This window comes from Phyllostomus discolor, chromosome 2, assembly GCF_004126475.2.
Source record: "Phyllostomus discolor isolate MPI-MPIP mPhyDis1 chromosome 2, mPhyDis1.pri.v3, whole genome shotgun sequence".
In the NCBI taxonomy this organism is placed as follows: domain Eukaryota; kingdom Metazoa; phylum Chordata; class Mammalia; order Chiroptera; family Phyllostomidae; genus Phyllostomus; species Phyllostomus discolor.
In genome coordinates, this window is record NC_040904.2 from 120,629,120 (window position 1) to 120,641,612 (window position 12,493).

A 12,493-nucleotide genomic window follows, 5' to 3' on the forward strand; every position below is an offset into this window, starting at 1 on the left:
TCTTTGCCTACAATTCTGTGATTTATTGATATTCTATGATTTATAGATACCATGCCATTTATATTCTTTATTCTATGTAGTGGGAACCATTCTTTGTTGTGATGCAAAAACATTAATGCATTTGAGTATGGCTTGCTGCTCAATCTTCTGGGGACATTATATATGACAAAGTACACGGATATCTTATTACCTATCTAGAAACCAAAATTAACTGAAAAAATTAAATCTCTGTATGATACAGGAATGATGGTTACATGTCATTACCCCAAACCACAGAATATTCAACAACAGAGAACCCTAAAGTAAACTATAGACTTTGGGTGATTATAATGTGTCAATGAATGTTCAATTCATTGAAACAACTCATTCAAAAAACTCATCATCACTCTAATACACGGGTGGGCAAAGCAGGTTTACAGTTGTATGTGATACCGATTTTTTTTAATATTTTCATTTTATTTACTTTTTTTTTTTAGAGAGGGAAGGGAGATAGAGAGAGAGAGAAATATCAATGTGCGGTTGCTGGGGGTCATGGCCTGCAACCCAGGAATGTACCCTGACTGGGAATGGAACCTGCGACACTTTGGTTCGCAGCCTACGCTCAATCCACTGAGCTATGCCAGCCAGGGCTAGATTATTTTCTTTTTAATTGACTATGAGACTCTGTTTTTCTTCTTTTTTTAAAAAAAAAATTATTTATTTTAGAGAGGGAAGGGAGGGAGATAGAGAGAGAGAAACATCATTGTGCGGTTGCTGGGGGTTATGGCCTGCAACCTAGGCATGTACCCTGGCTGGGAATCCAACCTGGGACACTTTGGTTCACAGCCCGTGCTGAATCCACTGAGCTATGCCAGCCAAGGGAAACAGATTATTTTTTTAAAAAATATTTTATTATGCTATTAAAATTGTCTCGCTCCCTCCTTTTATTCCCCTCCGCCCTGCACAACCCCTTCCACCCACATTCCCCTTCTTTAGTTCATGGGTCATAAATATAAGTTCTTTGGCTTCTACATTTCCTATACTATTCTTAACCTTCCCCCGTCTATTTTCTGCCTAACATTTATGCTACTTATTCTCTGTACCTTCCCCCCTCTCTCCTCACATACTCCCCTGTTGATAACCCTCCATGTGATCTCTATTCCTGTGGTTCTAGTTGTTTGCTTCTATTTTTGCTACAGGTGTGGTTGTTAATAACTGTTTGCTGTCATTTTACTGTTCATAGTTTTTGATCTTCTATTCCTTAAGATAAATCCCTTTACCATTTCATATAATAAGGGCTTGGTGGTGATGAACTCCTTTAACTTGACCTGAACTTAACTTGATCTGAGAAACACTTTATCTGTACTTCCATTCTAAATGAATGCTTTGCTGGATAGTCATCTTGGATGTAGGTTCTTGCCTTTCATGACTGGGAACACTTCTTGCCTGTAAGGTCTCTTTTGAGAAATCAGCTGAGAGTCTTATGGGGGCTCCTTTGTAGGTGACTGTCTCCTTTTTGCTTGCTGCTTCTAGGATTCTCTCCATATCTTTCATCTTAGCCAACGTAATTATGATGTGCCCCTTGTGTCTCGGGTGTATTCCTCCTTGGGTCCAACTTCTCTGGGACTCTGAGCTTCCTGGAAGTGTATTTCCTTTGCCAGATTGGGGAAGTTCTCCTTCATTATTTGTTCAAATAAGTTTTCAATTTGTCACTCTTCCCCTTTTCCTGCTGGAACCCCTATAATTTGGATGTTGGAACATATTTTAAAGATGTCCTGGAGGTTCCTAAGCCTCTCCTCATTTTTTTGAATTCTTGTTTCTTCATTCTGTTCTGATTGAATATTTCTTTCTTCCTTCTGCTCAACACCATTGATTAGAGTCCCAGTTTCCTTCCTGTCACTGTTGGTTCCCTGTACATTTTCCTTTATTTCACTTAGCACAGCCTTCAATTTTCATGTAATTTGCGAAAATATTCAACCAATCCTGTGAGTATCCTGATTACCAGTGTTTTTAACTGTGCACCTGATAAGCTGGCTACCTCTTCGTAGCTTAGTTGTATTTTTTCCTGGAGCGTTGATCTGTTGTTTCATTTGGGCCAATTTTTTTTTTTTGGTCTCAGCACACCTGCTACATATAAGGGGCGGCAACCCAAATCGCTGCTTTGTGATGCTGTATGTGGGGGAGGGGTTGATAGGGAACATTAGCGCTTGCTCCACTCTCTGCTGGATTTCAGTCACTTCCGCTACTACCCATAAGCACAATGGGCCTTCTGGTGATGGTTCCCAGGTGGGTGGGCTTGTGTCCATTCTAGGACCCAGTGGGTCTCTATAATGAACTTTCCTGTGAGACTGGGAGTTTCTCCCATTGCCACCTCAACCCCCACAGGTGTTTTCAATTGGTGGTTTGAGGCTTTATTTCCCAGAGCAGGGACGCCGGGTTGCAAGGTCTGCCTTGCTCCCGAGCTGTTTCTCCTGGTTTATCTGCGTGTGGATCTGGGACCACCCGCTCCACCAGCCGCTGCCTTGCCAGTCTGCCAGCTGTGGGCTCGCACGCCTGGCTCCACAATCTGCTACCTTGCAGGGTCTGCCAGCCGCCACCTTGCCCACCTGGTTTTCTACCACCGCTTTGCCATGACTCCTCTCTGCCCGGTTGCCCATCTCTCCCCTCCTACCAGTCTGGATGAATGCTTCTTCTTTTACTCCTTGGTTGTCGGACTTCCATATAGTTTGATTTCCTGTCAGTGTGGTAGCTTTTTTGTTTTTAAATTGCTGTCCTTTTAGTTTTTTGAGGAGGAACAGTGTGTCTACCTATGCCTCCATCTTGGCCAGAAACTACTCCAAAACAGAGTTTATTCTTGCATTATTTATTAATTGTTGCATTTTCCATTTGAACAACTATAAATCTACTTTTGCTCACTCCTGCATACAATTATATTTACAATTTCAAATAAACCTACCAGACAGATTCCATGAATTCTGGATACAGAGTTTTATAGTCATTGTCAAAGTCAATCCATCGGCCAAGTCTGGTAACAGTAGACTAAAAAGAATATAAATATTAGTTATTAGAGAATGATTATTTTGATATTGTACACCAATGTGTTTTACTTCCTTTTTAAAGCATTATTTTTTAACAGCTTTTATTTATTCATTTTTAGAGAGAGGGGGAGGGAGAAAGAGAAGCAGAGAAACATTGATGTGTGAGAGATACATCGATTAGCTGCCTCTCAAATTCCCCTACCTGGAGACCAGGCCTGCAATCCCAGAATGTGCCCTGACTGGGAATTGAGCGTACAACCTTTCGGTTGCAGGCTGGTGCTCAGCCCACTGAGCCACACCAGCCAGGGCAAATGTGTTTTGCTTTATCACCACATAGGATAATTTTGAGGAAATATAACAATCAATGATTCAAGTTAATCTATATTGTAATAAACATGCTATATAAGGTTAAGAACCAGCTTTTTTCCAGCATTTATCCTGTATGTAAATAATGTTATTTACAAGTATTAATATGCCTTTAAATTGTACCAACCACCTGGCAAATACCACAGGTATATGTGTTGCTGGCAAGAATCATTCATAGCTACTAAAACTACTGAGTTAAGGTATAAGAAACAAAGTATTTGCAATCTCCCCACCGAATAATGATTAATTACAAAGGAAAAACTCTGACTTTACAAGGAAGAAACTTGAGACAGATCACCTTAGTGACTGAAGTTAACATTACCAATGAGACATCAGTATCATAGGCCTCCTGATTGTGATAGACTGAGAAGGGCATGATGGTATGATGTTACTTCAGTATTTTTTCCAAAAATGGAAAAACTTACACTGAATTATGAAGAAATGTTAGATATTGAGGGACTTCTACAAAATAACTGGTTTGTACTATTTAAAAGTGACAAGGAAATAAATGACAAAGATTTAGGGAATGTTCCATATTTAAGGAGACTAAGGAGGTATGACAAGTAGACTTCCAGCAAGATGGAGGCATAGGTGGATGCACGGTATCTCCACGCACAACCAAGACTGGAACGACAATTTAGAGGCAGAATAACACCCAGAACTGACAGAGAATTTATCTGAATGGAAGTCAGACAGCCAAGAAGTTGAAATAGACCCGTATTGTAGGAGGGGCGGAGAAAAGCAGCCGAGTGCAGAGAACAGGGAGAACTGGGCGCATAAGGCATCTGGGGCGCGCAAGATCGCAGTGGGTGGACCCTGAGTACGCAAGCGGCAGCTGGCAGGCCCAGTGAGGTGGCGATTGTGGAGCAGGGCAGAGCGCGCAACCCAGGATCCCAGGGAAGGGACTCAGGTCCCACGGAGGACGGAGCTACCGCCATTGTTCCTTCTCGACCCTGCCCCCTCATATGTCACAATCTAGCGACTGGGGTGCCCAGCCCCGGTGAAAACCTAAGGCTCCGTCCCTCACCGTAACAGGAGTGACCAGACCAAAAAGAGAAAGAGAAAGAGAGAGACACAGACAGACAGACATGTCTCAAACAGAGGAATAGACCAATGCCCCAGGACTCATCATTTTAAGCAACCAAGAGATAGCCAATCTATCAGATGCACAGTTCAAAACACTGGTGATCAGGAAGCTCACAGAATTGGCTGATTTTGGGCGCAAATTAGATGGGAAAAATGCAGGTTACCATAAAACAAATGAAGGAAAATGCACAGAGAACCAATGGTGATGGGAAGGAAACTGGGACTCAAAACAATACAGTGGACCAGAAGGAAGAAAGAAACAACCAAACAGGAAAGAATGGACAAATAAGAAGTAAAAAAAAAAAAAACAAAAAAAACGAGGAGAAGCTTAGGAACCTCCAGGACATCTTTAAACGTGCCAACATCCGAATTATAGGGGTACCAGAAGGGGAAGAGGAAAAAGCAACAGATTGAACAGGTATTTGAACAAGTAATAAAGGAGAACTTCCCCATTCTGGCAAAGGAAATAGACTTCCAGGAAATTCAGGAAGCTCAGAGAATCCCAAAGAAGTTGGACCCAAGAAGAAACATACTAAGGCACATCATAATTACATTAGCCAAGGTAAAAATGAAGGAGAGAATCCTAGAAGCAGCAAGAGACAAGGAGACAGTTACCTACAAAGGAGTTCCCATCAGACTGTCAGCTGATTTCTCAAAAGAGACCTTACAGGCAAGAAGGGGCTGGAAAGAAATATTCCAAGTCATGAAAAACAAGGACCTAGATCCCAGATTACTCTATCCAGCAAAGCTTTCATTTAGAATGGAGGGGCAGATCAAGTGCTTCTCAGATAAAGTCAAGTTAAAGGAGTTCATCATCACCAAGCCCTTATTTTATGAAATGTTAAAGGGACTTATCTAAGAAAAGATTAAAAGGACAGCAAACTCACAATTATTAACAACCACACCTAAAGCAAAACCAAAAGAAACTAAGCAAACAACTAGAACAGGAACAGAACCACAGAAATGGAGATCACATGGAGGGTTAGCAACAGGGGAGTGGGAGGAGGAGAGAGGGGGAAAAGGTACAGAGAATAAGTAGCATAGATTGTAGGTTGAAAATAGGGGGAGGGTAAGAATAGTATGGGAAATGTAGAAGCTAAAGAACTTATGACACACGCACATGAGTAAAGGGGGGGATGTGGGTGGGAGAGGGTGTACAGGGTGGAGGGGAGTGAAGGGGGAAATAGGACAATAGTAATAGCATAATCAATAAAATATATTTAAAAAAAGGAGGTATGACAACTAAATGCAACGTACGCTTCTAAACTGGATCACAGATCAGAAATAAAAGTTAGTGGAACTGGTTAAATTTCAGCAAGGTCTAACAAGTTTATCACTGTTAATTTCTTTTTAGTAATTTGCTTTTGATAATTATATTATGATCATGATGGTGCTACCTGGTCAATGAAAAACACAGATGAACTCTTCATACTACTTTTGCAACATTTTTTATATTTATTAATTTTAGAGAGAGGAAGGGAGGGGGGAAAAGAGAGAAACATCAATTTATTGTTTCACTTATTTATGCATTCATTAGTTGTTTCTTCTATGTGCCCTCACAGAGATTGAACCTGTAACTCTGGTGTAACAAGACGATGCTCTAACCAACTGAGCCACCTAGCCAGGGCCTACTTTTGCAATTTTTAATAAGTCTGAATTAATTCATAATGAAAAATTTAAAAACAAGAAAACAAAGACCCAAATGCATATTATAATCACCAGAATTTTTCCCTACTGGCAACCAGAAAGAAAAGTTATAGGGGAAAATTTTAAAGCTTTGATTTTTCAAGCTGATTAAAAAAAATTTTATTCATTAATGAAGAGAAGTTATTCAGTGTTTTGAGCAAAGGGCAAGATGAACAGTTTTGTGGGAGAGGTAACTTGGCAGGATGGGCAAAAAGAACATGAACAAGAGACCAATTAGTAGACTAATTGGTTACAGAAATAAAGAGGTGAAAGGCTAGGGAAAGGTTGTAGGAATGAAAATAAATGACTAAATAAGAGATACTAAGAAGGAAGACTTGATAGGATTTGACATTTGATTTGATCATGAGGATTAATATTTGAAGCCTGATACCATTAGCAGAATTGGGAATTCTGAAACTCTGCAATTTTGAGAAGTCAAAGTGGTAAGATGATGGGTAAGGAGAAAAAAATAAAAGCCAGACATTTTTTAAGTTGTAGAAACAAAGAATTGGGTTGACCAAAAAATTTGTTTTTTCCCCCCGTAAGATGGCTGTAGTAGAGCTTAGTTATCGTTTAACTTTAATCAAAACAATTTGTTTGACTGTATTGTGATAGCTGTCATATCAGTGTGAATTAAAAAAAAACTTACCAAAATTGGTGAATTTTTGTGTAGCCATTTTAATAATAATAATAATTATTATGCTTTATTATTTTAAGAAACTTTTTTAAAAAAGCAAAGGCAAAAACAGATTTGTGCAGGGTACGGAGAAGGCACTGTGACCTATCGAATTTTTCAAAAGTGGTTTGTGAAGTTTCCTGCTGGCAATTTCTCGATGGACAATGCTCCATAGTCCATTAGACCAGTTGAAGTCAACAGTCATCCAATTGAGACATTGAGAACAATCAACCTTATACAATGTGGGAGAAAGCTTACATAAATATCCAAATCAACAGTTATTGGTGAAAGTGAAAAATGTGTCTTTTATTTTACTGAAAAAAAAAAAAAAAAAAAAAAAAAAAAAACCCCACATAAACTTTTTGGCCAACGCAATAATTAATTGAGAACGAAGGAAGAAATAAGGAGTTGAGAACCTTTGTTCCTAAGCTTTTAAAAACAAGAAAGGGCAGGAGCTCTGACAGCACTTCACAGTTACCTAAAGGTACCAGCTATGGGAGCTCTACTACTAACAGGGGTAGGCAAGATGCGAGTAATATTCATGTAACTATGGGTCTAAATTAGAATTCATTTTAATGTCTGATTTTTTAAAATTACAATATTCAAGTTAATCTATTTGTTAGGATAGACTGATTCCTGTCATATACCGTGGGCAGGTAAAAGATTAAACACGGAAGACTAATTAAGCACAAAGAAATAAAAAAAGCTTCAGTTTAAGCTACAGTCCAAGCATTAGGATTGGAGGTGGAAGCTAAACACTCCTTTAAAAAGGATGGTTGACCTCTCTCTTGTTAAAACCTCACATAGATAGCCATACTTTTAGGAGCATCAAAAAAAAGCACAAAGGACCATAAACCATTTCAACTCCCATTTAAATTAGAAGTTTTTCTTCATTCTATTGAAAATAACCAAACATACCTTCCACTCGGTAGAATATCTCATCACAATGGTTCGGCACTGATTGTTATATTCCATAATTCCCATTTTGGCTACATCCTCTGGTCCTCTGATTCCCAGTAGCTTATCAATTTCATATTCCTGAAAATTTACAATAAGATTGTTAACAACCCAGCCCTATAAAACAAATGTAATTCGGCTACTCTAGATAATAAAATAGATTAAAAAAATTAGTTCTCAGAAAATCTAAAAAAAAGGAACTATAAATAGTATTATAGAAATGAAGTAGAAGAAACGCTCTGATTATAGTAAAAATTTATCATACTTATTATATACATGACAAAATCTAATGCTTATTTTAAAAAAATCATCCCTGGCTGGTGTGGCTCAATGGACTGAGTGCCGGCCTGTGAACCAAGAGGTCACCAGTTCAATTCCCACTCATGTAAAATGCCTGGGTTGCAGGCCTGGTCCCCAGTTTGGGGCATGCGAGAAGCAACTAATTGATGTTTATGTCACATGCTGATGTTTTCTTCCCTCTCCTTCTCCCTCCCTTCCCCTCTCTCTCTGATTAAATAAGTAAAATCTTCACACACACACAAAAAATCAAAACATGGGTTGGCAACTCTAACATACCACAGGTAAGCCATGACAATCCCATCCAAATCTTCTGTCAACATGAAATCCACTCTGGTGAGCATATCTGGTAACTATATCTTTAATTGTCCCTGCAAGTATATGTCCATAATGAGGCAGTCCAGTTGCAAAAGGAGGCCCATCATAGAAAGTAAACCTAATCAACATAATAAAAATATGTTAAGTAATTTTAAAATAGCAAAAATTTATGACACTTTTCTATACATGGTTCTTGGCACAGTGGAGTCTTCAAGAAGAAAAGCAGTGAGACCAGGAAATTCAGGTAACCGATTAGATATTTACTAGAAGCCTTGCCTTCAAAAAAGCTAATAATGAGAGAGCTAGAGAGGCCTCCATCGGGCCATCCACTCTTCACTGATTAGTCCACACATAACCCAAGTTATTCATCCTGACGCTGAACAATTAAGTTACTTATCAGTAAAATAAAGCAACAAATGCCTATCTCATGAAGTTTTTGAGCACATGAAACACATGATGGAAAAAAAGGACTGGTCTTTAGGTGACTGGAAGACCAGTACAGGCATGAAATACCCTAATAGAAGACTATAACTAGTTTAAGTACTTAAATGAGGTGGTGATAATGGGAAAAGTGGAAAGGAAGAAGGTGATTATGTACACTCTAGTTAATAATGGTTCAATTTTAAATGGCTTTTAACATTGCAATTTTATTAGAACATTCAAGTCAATCTCTTTAGATCTTTTAAAGAAAGTGAATCTAATCTACTAAGAACCATTCATTAAGAGTCTATTTTGAATAGATTCAGAGTGTATTAAGAACTCATCCATTCATTGTACATCTACAACTGAGAGCACACACTATATAGACCTAGAAGACTCTGGTAGTACAAAGGTGAACACAAAGTTCTTGCCTTAATGGAACACAGCCTAAGTAATGATTATTCTTAAGGACTCTATCTTTACCAAAGAAATTCACATACTTTGGCCTATGTTTTGACTGCTTTAAGCATTCTTGAAAACAATTAAATTCAGACCAGAACTTCAAGATTTTCTCTTCTTCGGCAGGGAAATCAATGTTTTCTGGAACTTGAACCATTTTGGTGCTGCAAGAGAAACCAAATTTATTATTTTCAAAAGAAGGGTCTAGGAGTAAAGATTACCATACATTAAAATGAGTATATATATTACTACCCCTGACACTCCATGACACTTTAAAAATAATTATAGCTTTTTTGCGGTAAAGTTCATGCACTATAAAGTTCACCTTTTTAAAGTGTACAATTTGGGGTTTTTTAGTATATTCACAAATTGTGTAACCATCACCATGCTTTAATTCTAGAACATCTTTATCACTGCTCCCTCCCTCTCCTCTAAAAACCTGTACACATTAGCAGTCACTCCCCATTCCCTACTTCCGTAGCCCCTCAACAACCATTAATCTGCTTTCTGCTCCTATAGATTTTTCTCTTTACATTTCACATAGTGGAATCATGTATATACAGCCTGTTTTGTCTGGCTTCTTTTGTTTAGAATTAGGTATTCAAGGTTCATCCGTGTTGTAATATGTATTCACATTTCATTTTTTTTTATACTGAGTGATATTTTACTATAAAAACACACCACATTTTGTTTATCCATTAATCAATGCATGGACATTAGGACTGTTCCCACTTTTTGGCTATTGAACAATGCCATGAATATACATGTATAAGTGTTTTGTGTGAGCATATTTTTTCAGTTCTCTTGGGTATATACACCCAGGGAGTAGAATTGCTAGATCATATTGTAACTGTGTTTAACTCTTTAAGAAACTGCCAAAGTTTTTCCTATAGCTGCTGCATCTTAAAATATTCTTCCAGCAGTGAATGAAGACTGCAGTTTCTCTAAGTCCTCACTCTTTATTACCCATTACTGAATTACAGGAAATCTTAGTGGATAGGAAATGGTAACTCATTGTGGTTTTGATTTGCATTTTCTTAATGATTAGTGATAATGAGCATGTGATTACTAAGCATTTTTATATTTTCTTACAGAGCTGTGTATTCATCCTTTGCCCAGTGTATAATTTGATTGTCTTTTTATTGCTGTGTTGTAAGAGTGCTTTATACATTCCAGATAGAAGCTTCTTAGTTTATAATTTGCAAAAATTTTCTCCCATTGTGTAGGCTTTCTTTTCATTTTCTTCATGTTATTATCTGAAGCACATACACTTTTAAACTGGTGAAGTACAGTTTATCTACTTTCTGTTTTGTTACTTGAGCTTTTGGTGACATATCTAAAAAACCACAACCTAAAACAAGGTCATGAATATTTAGCTCTTAATATTTTGGTTGATCCATTTTGATTGATTTTTATATAAAGTATGAGACAGGGATAATGATTTTTTTTTAAATTATTGCAAAACTTGTGTCCAAATCACACTCTTCACCTATTTTTCAACAATATAACATTTAGTAATTGCAGACGATATGCTTCTAAATGTAAACAAGAAAATCTTGGGAAGTCTCTTGAATGACAATAAAAATTCAACAATCTAAAAATAAAAAAAATCTCAAAATAGGTGAGAATTAGTACCTGCATCCACAGAACAAAAACCACTTCTGTTGAAATAATCTCACCTCCTGAATCTCATGTTAAACCTCAGTAACAGTAATTTGCTATTGAGGAATGACAAGCATGACCTAAATAAGAAAATTTAAAGCTAAAAAAGATGAAAATCTTGCATTCACATAATTCCTAGCTCATTCTTATTTTCTATTTTATCCTTTTTTATTGCTTATTCATAATTTTTGGAAAAGACAAACCTTATAGTTCTCTGATTTAATCCCTAGTAAAAGAAGTCTTCAGGTATCCTTACACAGTTTTGCTAATAATCATTTGATCCATCCAGGGCTGCTTAACTATCTGGTGAGCATCCTCAAGTCCATTCCTCCTCAAAACCTACTTAATATTACTTTATAGTTCTAATTAGGTTGGTGACCAGATTTCCAAGCCAACATCAGATTAGAAGGGGACAGGACTGCTGAAAATGGAAAAGCAAACAGAGAAGATGGAAAACCTTAAACCTATAAAAGTCTGGAACAAACGACTTTAGAAATTCTGAAAACATCAAAGCGTAATCACAGTAATCGGCCCATATCATCAAAGCAAAAAGTTTGTTATAAGCATTGCTTCTCCTTCTTTATGTTTGAGATCCAAGAGTACTTCTGAGTTTTATATAGGGAAAAAAGTAAGAAAGGAATAGGTGGATTGTTTAATTCTGATTAAATGGTATTAAACAAAAAAATTGACAGCATTTTGGATCTTCAGCTATTGTTGCAACTTCCAGCCTTTCAAGGTGAGAAAAAGGTGTTAGTTTATACATTTACAGATTAGGGGTCCTCCTGGTTCAGGGACTACCTTATTGGAGGACAACTAAAACTTAAGGGATCACATCGGAAGACTAGATCTTTAGATATCAACACATTTATTTGTGTAACTTCTAATGATCCTCATGGCTGGTCCTACAATTGCCAGGATCTGTGGAAACTATTAAGAGTAGACTTACCAGTTCTACCTCTGAATAAGGAGTCAGTACTTACATTTTAATAAGACCAAAGGATTATCAGGTACATGAGAGTGTGAGTCATTACTCTGCAACTGTTCTGAGCACATTCAGGACTATCTAGCTAAACTTTTTATTTTTTTGAGAAAATGAGATTTAAGGTTTCTGTGAAGATGGCTCATAACTTTTATAAAAATTTCTAGGGAGCCACTACTCCCCAAAAGGCTAAGAATTACTGCATTATTATGTCAAATACAAAGACTCAAAGTAATGGCATTGCACATTACTTTGAAGAGCCATATTATCAGTGACAGGGCTGCACTCACTATGGAAGAGAAACAGCCTCCATGTGTAGATCACAGGCTTGCTCTGGCTCCTCACATCCACTGGAAAACTGTACTTGCACTATGGCATCCAGTAACCACAGGGCACTTGTGGGTGAGAAAGAGAAGGAAAATTAACTCCATGAGGCTGTGCTCAGGAATACAATCTCCTCTTCTTCCCTCTTACTACTATATCCAGGTCTCCAAGCTTCCCAATTCCATATTCCTTCAGACCTCTTTAGGTTCAATTTCCTGTGCAGCAATTTCTTCATACCCTCTTTGA

General features: G+C 37.6%; 1 protein-coding gene, 1 long non-coding RNA gene and 1 other non-coding gene across 7 annotated transcripts in view; 1 reads left to right on the forward strand and 2 right to left on the reverse strand.

The window, feature by feature from the left end:
- Positions 1-12,493, reverse strand: part of IARS1 (isoleucyl-tRNA synthetase 1) — a 113,055-nt gene that overhangs the window by 97,439 nt on the left and 3,123 nt on the right. For 3 of the 5 annotated variants that reach the window (XM_028531660.2, XM_036018423.1, XM_036018422.1), the window contains exons 2-5: positions 9,324-9,446; positions 8,365-8,521; positions 7,750-7,869; positions 2,936-3,018 (exon numbers count right to left, since the gene is read on the reverse strand). In XM_028531660.2, the coding sequence (XP_028387461.1) occupies positions 2,936-3,018; positions 7,750-7,869; positions 8,365-8,521; positions 9,324-9,439 (476 nt within the window). In that variant the 5' untranslated portion in view covers positions 9,440-9,446. Of the gene's footprint in view, positions 1-2,935; positions 3,019-7,749; positions 7,870-8,364; positions 8,522-9,323; positions 9,449-12,213; positions 12,319-12,493 lie in introns of all 5 variants that reach the window. The other 2 variants (XM_028531659.1, XM_036018424.1) reach the window with 2 other exon arrangements.
- On the forward strand, positions 3,316-6,650 carry LOC118498955. The gene is made up of 2 exons (XR_004901445.1): positions 3,316-3,937; positions 5,703-6,650. It is a non-coding gene; the product is annotated as an uncharacterized LOC118498955 (long non-coding RNA).
- LOC114514291 lies at positions 12,184-12,317 on the reverse strand. Its single transcript, XR_003686011.1, has one exon. It is a non-coding gene; the product is annotated as a small nucleolar RNA SNORA84 (small nucleolar RNA).